Here is a 7,686-nt window from a genome sequence, read left to right as displayed (position 1 = left end):
TTTTAAGCCCTATTTCGCTAGAATCCATGTATTATTGACAAAGTTTTGGGGGGTACCCACGAAGGACGTTGGAGTATACCCATTCCGCCAGCCTAGTCTAGTCCTTCCCCTACTTTCTTTACATTAGTAAGCCTTGATCTGCTGTGGTAGGAATTGCGTTGTGAGGTGGTTTTGGCGCGTTAGTCTTAGAGGGTTGATTAAGGAACATTATAGATAGCAGCAGCGCGCTATTAGCTTATTAACGCGTTAGATTTTATAGCTTAGATAGCAAGGATTATCCTATCCTTATAAGGAAGTAATCTAAGATCAGGTTGTTAAGACATTAGATGAGAGGTGGAATGAGGTGTGATCTTGGCAAAGGTGGCCGGCTCAATTGCCTGGCTGACTCAATGGCCGATTACGTTATAACTTAAGAGAGTAACGCACCCCACTAAGTTTGCTCACCTTTCACATCTCAACGTACAATGGCTCCACGTACTACTACTCAATTGTCTTCAACTAAAGCAGATATTCAGCTTGCTATCCCATCTATTAATGCTAGATAACTCCAAGACAATTGTCATGCTATAGCAGTCTACAGCGTAGCTGAAGCAATGCTCCGACGCCGACGCGCTAGGAATCATGCCCGCAGCCATTGCCAGCCCAACTCAAAGAAGCTTACTACAGGGACCGTGCACATCGTGCACGGATTCACATCGTGCACGCGAAAACCACCTTTGGCAACCACAAAAATAAGACTATAGAGCCACACACAAAAGCTATTATATTAAGATTTTTTTGTTGTAACAGTCTACTAACGCCTATGATGCTTGTCCTGCTCCTATTTTCTATTTAGTCGCGTGGTGCGGCCGCTGCGTGTAGTAATTGGTGGAGGTGTCGGGGAAGGTGACGCCTCAACTACAACCTGAGTAGCGCCACGCGCACGCTGTTTTTTGGCTGGAGGTTCTGTAGGTGGCTTCTGTGAGGCCTTGCGCTTGCCTGTTTGGGATAGTTGGATAGATTTGGCAGCGTCGCTCTCTTGTTTTTTTTGTTGTTTCTCGGCCTTCTCAGCGGCCTTCCTGAGGGCTTTCTCTTCCTTTGCCCTCGCTCGTTCCACCTTCCGCTGCTCCTTCTCCCGCTCATCTTGAACCTTCTTCTCAGCTGCCTCTGCCTTTTTGCGAGCCTTTGCAGCAGCTTCCTCAGCCTGTTGGCGGGTATTTTGACGCAGTTGAGCTTGGGCTTTATCCACCTTTGTTGGAGACCACAACATCGCGTTGGAAGTATAGGACTTGGAGGCCTGTAACAGTAGGGCTTGGTGGTACCTCTGAGAGGTCTTCTGGGTGTCAATTTGGTTGCGGAGGCCTTCGTTTCTACCTCCAGAAGGGCGTTGCGAGCTGCTAAGTAGTTGAACGTGCGAACTAGCTTCCTTGTCTCATAACTTGTAGAGTCCTTCACTATTGCCTTGCAAAACTGTTCTATCGCGACCCTATTGACGTTGAGTAATGGAGATGGAGTTCGCGGAAGCTCGCTTAGCTTGTTCTGAAACCTGTCAAGTATAATAGCTAGGTTTAGTAGTAAGATGCCTGTGGCTTTGAACGCGGCCAGCACAAGCTTGCTGTTAAACATTTTGTACCAGGAGGCTTAGAAAAGCTTGTAGAAATGATGCTTTTTAATGCTAGTCAAGGCCTAGCTCTGGTGAAGTTGTTCAGTGACTTCTTTAGAGTAGTTGTTGCCAAAAGGTGAGAAGCAACCCACATCAAGCGGCTGCAACGTCTGGGTACTGTGAGGTGGATAGATAAGTAGTAGAATCTTGTGGCAACTACAAAAGTTGATAAAAGCCATTGTTATGTGAGAGCTGTGGCCGTCAAGTATGAGTAGGCGCCAACTACCGCGAGTTTTACTCGCAGTTTCCCGCTCAAACACCTGTTCAAGCCAGGCAAGACCAACCTCGTCGTTGGACCAGCCAGAGGGCGTTGCAGTAGAGTATATAGAGTCTTTGCCTGCGTCCAGGTCCTCCATCCAGGAGGATTGTAGACTGTTTGGCTGGCCTGCATATATGATGGCTGGCGGCAACGTTGAACCGTCAGCGCAGATAGCTGCGAGAATTGTTACCCACTCTCTATTGCCATCCTGCAAGCTTTGGCGTTTGCCTCCGGCTTCCCAAGCTGCCTTACTAAACACCCTTTTGCTCCTATTCACCAATCCAATCGCTAGGCCCTTCTCATCCATATTGTACGTGTGCCGTGGCTTGATAGAGTATTGGTCAATCTTGGAACGTAGTAGGTTAAAATAGTATGAGTACTTTTCGCTATCGTCGGCGTTGTGACGTGAGGCGTCCATGGCGGAGGTCCATTTGTATAGGAGCTCATTGGGGTGACGGTGCAGGAACCTGGTAACCCAGCTATCTCCAACGTACTGTTGGGCCATTTCTAACGCAAAGTTTTGCACCATTTACCTTGTAGGTGGTAGCCCTTGCTCTGTAAGCTTATTTATATAACTAACAAGCTCATACTCTTGTTGTGGGTTAAGCTTTTGACGTGTGGAGTTGCCTTCTTCACGCAACGCGCATACGCGTTGGTGCTGCCGCGACAGCGTAGATCGCGACACTAAGCTTTGGTCAGCAATTTTGGTATAAGAAAGTTCACCAGCTGCATCTGCTCTGTCACAGGCTTCAAGCGCAGCTTCTAAATCCATGCCGTTGTGAAGTTATGGTGTTGAGGAAATTGGCACGTTATGGAGTTCGCGTGCACGATGTGAATCCGTGCACGATGTGCACGGTCCCTGTACACTAGAGAAGAATGTGATTACCTGTTCCATGAAAGACCTACCTACTCAGGTATTGCGTTCTAGAATTCCTCCCCATGCCGGATCTAAACTTCTTTTGGGGTAGCGTCTGTCGCTCAGGCCATCTGCGGAACGGGAGCGCAACACGCTAAGATTCAACGCGCAGTCACGAGATGCGCTAAACCTTTACAAGAACAATTCCACAAGCAACGCGTAAGACGCGTCCTTGCCCCGCGTCATAGCTTGCACCTCTCACTTTGACGCCTTGCACTTTGCACTTTTACGCCTTGCACCTTCATATCGTCTCTGCTGCGAACATTGCACTTTGCACATTTTCCCTTCATCCTGATCGAATACTTAATGCTCAGTCCATCCTTTGAGAGAGCACCAAATCTGAGTTTTGCTTCGCACGCCAGCTCTCTGAATACTCTCTGGTGCCTCCCGCATCTATGTCTTGGACCATGCCTATGAACGGTTTTGACTGCAATAACTCCGATTACGACCTTCTGTGTTCAACACCGCTCTTTGGGAACCAAACCACACAGGAGTCTCTGTAAGCGCTCTTACCCGACTTCACATGCTAATAGGCTAGACCTGGGGTTCGTATCGAAGCGACGACGAAGACAACGCTTAAAGCCCCCCCTGGGTCAGCCGATATTGGAGGCAGGTCGTAACCTGTGAAGTCCCGCCTAGAAGAACAGATTGCAATACACCGTCACTTAAAACGGGACAGAAGGCCAGCGCAAAGTCAGGGAAGAGGGAATATAGGTCAATACATGGACAGACATAAAGTTCTTCTAGGGTTTATTATTATCACGTCTTGCGCATATTGGCCTCTGCTAGTGCAGAATCTCCACCTGTCCGCTGCACCCATATTAGTTGGGTGACAGTCTCAGATTCCCCCCTGCCAGACTATTGAGTCTGCGAGACCTTATTCATTCGTGTGTATTTGCTAGTCGGTTGACTTCTAATCTTTTTTGTAGAAATACGCTTCAACATAGCATTGAAGAAGAGGCATGTCGTTCTGAAGCAGCCGGTGATCTTGGAGACGCATTTGATGCTTCATACGGATCATGTTTGACACCCACAACCGGGTCCTATGGAAATCACGCGTTCCTAGACAGCGCCGATGCTCAAGGGCTTGAGGGACAGTTCGACTCTACTTTCCTACACCAAGATCTGCCCCTCAATGACCCGTTCCATGCTGCACCATACAATTCCGCGCATAACGCCAAGGCCTGTTGGGATGAATTACTTCTCGATGAAGGCATGGATTACATGAGTTTTAGTGATCCTTCAGGACCGAGCAAGACGTATGTACAGCATGCTGCAACCTGTTCAGGCCCTGACCCTAGTAACAGAACAGACACGGTATTTGGGAGCCTCTTTGACGTGCCAGACGGGCTCATGCAGATTCCTTCGTCTGATGGAAGCAACGGAGAAAGACGCTACGCCGCTGGCTATTTTGCGAGACAGGGAGTGAAAGCTTCGACAAACGCAAAGGCCAGATATGAGTGCCGGGCATGTCCAGCAGATTTTGGGCAGGCACGCGACTTCGCATCACCGTCGAGCCGAAGAAACCATGAAAGGAACTTCCATGAGCTGCTCAGAGGAGGCGGAGCGAAATTGAAGAGGGTCGGCGACAAGATGGAAAATGCTGGCCAGAAGCGGAAGGAAGAGAAGAAAAGAAAGTTGCTTCAAGAGATGGCTGAGAAGCTAAAGGAGCTGCAAAATTGCTGAGAGAGGATAATGAAAGCATGTACAGATCATCAACCTTTGTGTAGGTGGAAGACCTATTTCTTAGCAGATAAATGATAGTGCCTGCCAGTATAAGATGCACGCACGATTCAACTCTGATTCTCTAAAACCAGGCAATCGCATATATTGTCCCAAGACCCCGTGGATGCCACCAAAACGCTCAGTTCGACGATCCATCACCTCTCGGTCACACTTGAGCCACAACGCCATAAGAATGAGGGGCTACGTTATGGGCACCGCTTACCACTCAAAATCATCGGCCACAACGTCATTCTGTTTGCGAATCTAACAATTGTTGCTAGTTTAGCAAAGAAGTCACGTTTGATGAGTACAGTACAGTCAACTAGTCTAGGCTCCTACCGTCACAAGAGCCTAAAGAATGCCTGATGTAATTAACATACTATCTTGCTGACTAGTAATGAGCAAAAGTAGTTATTAAAAATTGTGATAATTGCAAGCTAACAACACTGTTACTGCTGACATATAATAAGGTTCAGAGCGAAGAGTGCTGTTTAGGGAGTATGAAAGAAGTCTAGTGCCTATTGCACCAGCAAACGCTGAGCCTTTACTATTATAACTAGAGATCTTGACAAAAATCCTTATAGAGTCCTTACAAGAACCTTAGTCAAATTGTACAATAGGATATAACGTAGAGGCCCCAAGACGCAGAAGGCCAGGTGTCAACGACCGCTGCTGCGGCCGTAAAAGCGCGGCGCAAGGAACTCGAGGGGCTTGCAGCACTCGAGGAGCGAAAGATCGAGATCCAGCTGCGACGGAAGACAGAGCAGGCAGGCTACCAGCTGGAGCGACTCAGGCAGCATCTTGATCGCTGGAGCAAGGCATATGTCATCTGCATGGCCGCCCACGCCAAGTCAGCAGATCACAGGTGAGAGCACTGCCAAAACGCCAGCGAAGCGCAAATCAACGCTGTACAGGAGAAGATCAGGTGGATGCGCTGGGTTAAATGGGAAAGTTACGCTCGCTGTAACTACTGTTGGGCGCCACAGGCACTTTGCAACAGATGGGAAGAGACAGATACGCCAGGCGCGTTTGCGAGGAGGAGGAACGCACTGTGCCAGTACGTAGACGTGTTGCAGCGGGCAGCAGCTGCGCTGCTTGCTTTGCGAGAGTCGGCGTGTAGGCCGTGGCTGGAGCAGCAGATGCAAGAAGGAGCAATTGTGCAGGGAAGCTACGACGAGCAGCTTCGCAAATGGCTTGGGCTGAAAACAAAGATGAGCGAGAAGGACGTAAGCTACATGTGCTGTTTGCTGTATGCTTGGGAGGAGGGGCAAGTACAGAACTGCAGATGATGGGTGCTGATTTACAGAACTGCGCTCTTGCGAGTCAGCGTAAGCAGCTTAACATAGATAGGTAGTAGAGACGAAAAGCACTTTAAAAAGCACAAGACGCATGAGGGATGTCTCATAACAGATACACTGCTGATAGGGCAAGCATGCGTAGATTTGGTACTGCATGTCTTTAAGGTCAAGAGGCATAAGCAGAATTTGTTCGAGCTTGCATGTGGCTGACAGGGTTGGCAACACTCTGCTAGCCAATTGTGGCACCTAGTTCACGTTGCGGGGTAAGGCGCATACTCAGCCTCGTGCCTGACCTACTACTATGCGCCATATGTACTTGTTAAACAACAACCGCCACAAGCCATGACACAACTAAGGTTCTCTCCGCTACCAGGTTCGCCTGACTTAGCGCGGCTCGTTCAAGATCGCGTCGAGAAGGTACAGCAGGGGTTTCCAGCCTTGTGCCCAAGCACACTTGAGGACTTCCAGGTCCTAGCAGATAAGATCTCTACAATCGCCCAGGCGTGTCAAACAGTCGCAAAGAGACTAGAAGCGCAAGGCAGCAGACACGACGCAGCAACAGCAGTCAAGCAGGTTAAGAACGACCTTGACTGGGCCGAGTGTATGGTCCCTGATGGAAGCTCTCAAAAGATGCTGACCAGAGCCTTCTAGTCTTAGAGGAGGTTAGGGTTAACCCGGTTCCTATCAAGCGCACTCTGCTTTTCCGCGCGCATCGGCACACAGCCAGGGACCAGCCTGGGGCATACAACGCACGGACGCAAGATGTGGTCTTCGACGACCACTACCGGCAGGCGAAGTCGGTGAACGACTTTGTGCTCTCTCTTGGAAACCATTTGGGCAAGACACAGAGACAGACAAAGACAGGAAGACGGCTAAGAACGAAGTTCACTTCAACAAGTTCAAGATTGAACTGGACCCTCCATCTAACAGGGAAGAAGTCGCGAGAGCAACACGAGCAAGGAGAAACAGGTCATGTTAGCTTCGTGATCTTTGATCTGCAGGTACTGAGCGAAACACCAAACGTCGCTGTGTTTCGAGTCGCAGACGTGCTTGACTTTCTCCAGAAAAGTGAAAAGTCAAGCCTCATTCCAGAGGAATACCAGCGATGGGCAAGAAATTGCGATGAGTACGTCATTATGGGGCGAGGCATTGAGAACGCTGTTCTGCAGACTGTGCCATGGTCAGAGCTTCGAGTGACCCCAATCCTCAATCAGCATTTTCACAGCGCATACACACTAAAACTATACGAGCGATTCAGGGATAACGCTGTTGACAGACGTATTGAAACAGGGTTTGAGCAAGTGTGCAAGATGGTAGTGGAGTCTGCTAAGGCAGTGGCGGGTCACAAGGCAAATGATGCGGCATTGGTACAGCTGTTGGTTTTGTTGATCCTGAAGCCCGGAACATGGTTTTGGGGCATCAACACGAGCAGCGGACAAGAAGAGATCAGAGATGGATGCAAGATAGTTATAGAGGATGAGCTAGTAGTAAGGATGAGTCAGGTATCAGTAGATTAGCAATGGTTCGCTCTCTGTCAAATGCTCAAGGAAATGAGAAAAGTATCATAGAAGGAAGGTGTAACGTAAATACTAAGCGAGTGAGCCATCGAAGCGAGTGAGCCACCCCACCAAATTTCTATACCCTACAACTATAAATCGACTATGGCTCCACCAAACATAGCCCAACACGCTTCTTGTGAGACTGATATACACCTTGCAATCTCAGCTCTTAATGCAAATTAAATTCAGACTGAAAGGCGCGCTGCAGTAACGTTTAAAGTCTCTCGCGCTACCCTCCACTGCTGACGCGCTGGCAAACCTGCTAGATGCGATTGCCAGCCCAACTC

At 48.9% G+C, this 7,686-nt stretch overlaps 4 protein-coding genes across 4 annotated transcripts; 2 read left to right on the top strand and 2 right to left on the bottom strand.

The window, feature by feature from the left end:
* Positions 1-752: 752 nt before the first annotated feature.
* Positions 753-2,690, bottom strand: M421DRAFT_427071 (DDE-domain-containing protein). Its single transcript, XM_033594572.1, has 3 exons — positions 1,693-2,690; positions 1,354-1,590; positions 753-1,315 (listed from the first exon to the last, which is right to left on the bottom strand). The coding sequence occupies exons 1-3, from the start codon at positions 2,317-2,319 to the stop codon at positions 821-823; spliced, it is 1,359 nt and encodes a 452-aa protein (XP_033442539.1). The 5' UTR covers positions 2,320-2,690; the 3' UTR covers positions 753-820.
* On the bottom strand, positions 2,431-2,673 carry M421DRAFT_78892 (uncharacterized protein; the record flags this gene model as incomplete). The annotated part of the gene is made up of 1 exon (XM_033597439.1): positions 2,431-2,673. The coding sequence occupies one exon, from the start codon at positions 2,671-2,673 to the stop codon at positions 2,431-2,433; it is 243 nt and encodes an 80-aa protein (XP_033442540.1).
* A 150-nt stretch (positions 2,691-2,840) lies between the features above and the next one.
* M421DRAFT_413228 (uncharacterized protein) lies at positions 2,841-4,591 on the top strand (the record flags this gene model as incomplete). Its single annotated transcript, XM_033590445.1, has 5 exons — positions 2,841-2,870; positions 3,162-3,316; positions 3,654-3,704; positions 3,747-4,076; positions 4,125-4,591. 5 exons carry the CDS (start codon positions 2,841-2,843, stop codon positions 4,501-4,503), a joined length of 945 nt encoding a protein of 314 aa, XP_033442538.1. The 3' UTR covers positions 4,504-4,591.
* Positions 4,592-6,157: 1,566 nt separating this feature from the next.
* Positions 6,158-7,437, top strand: M421DRAFT_427070 (uncharacterized protein; the record flags this gene model as incomplete). The annotated part of the gene is made up of 2 exons (XM_033594571.1): positions 6,158-6,441; positions 6,492-7,437. Coding segments are annotated over exons 1-2 (1,120 nt in total), but the record flags the coding sequence as incomplete, so codon positions are not given.
* Between the last annotated feature and the right edge of the window lie 249 nt (positions 7,438-7,686).

The sequence above is a fragment of the Didymella exigua genome (genome assembly GCF_010094145.1).
Source record: "Didymella exigua CBS 183.55 unplaced genomic scaffold M421scaffold_83, whole genome shotgun sequence".
NCBI lineage: Eukaryota > Fungi > Ascomycota > Dothideomycetes > Pleosporales > Didymellaceae > Didymella > Didymella exigua.
Note: the sequence above shows the minus strand (reverse complement) of the source record. Positions and strands in the feature narration are given on the sequence as shown.

Bases quoted from the DNA above. Each gene is read 5' to 3' on its own strand.
- M421DRAFT_427071 (XM_033594572.1), bottom strand. From the start codon at position 2,319: ATGGACGCCTCACGTCACAACGCCGACGATAGCGAAAAGTACTCATAC. The intron at 1,591-1,692 runs GTCACTGAACAA...TTTAACAGCAAG, and splicing joins GCAACAACTACTCTAAAGAA to CTTGTGCTGGCCGCGTTCAA. The intron at 1,316-1,353 runs GTAGAAACGAAG...ATTGACACCCAG, and splicing joins CTCGCAACGCCCTTCTGGAG to AAGACCTCTCAGAGGTACCA.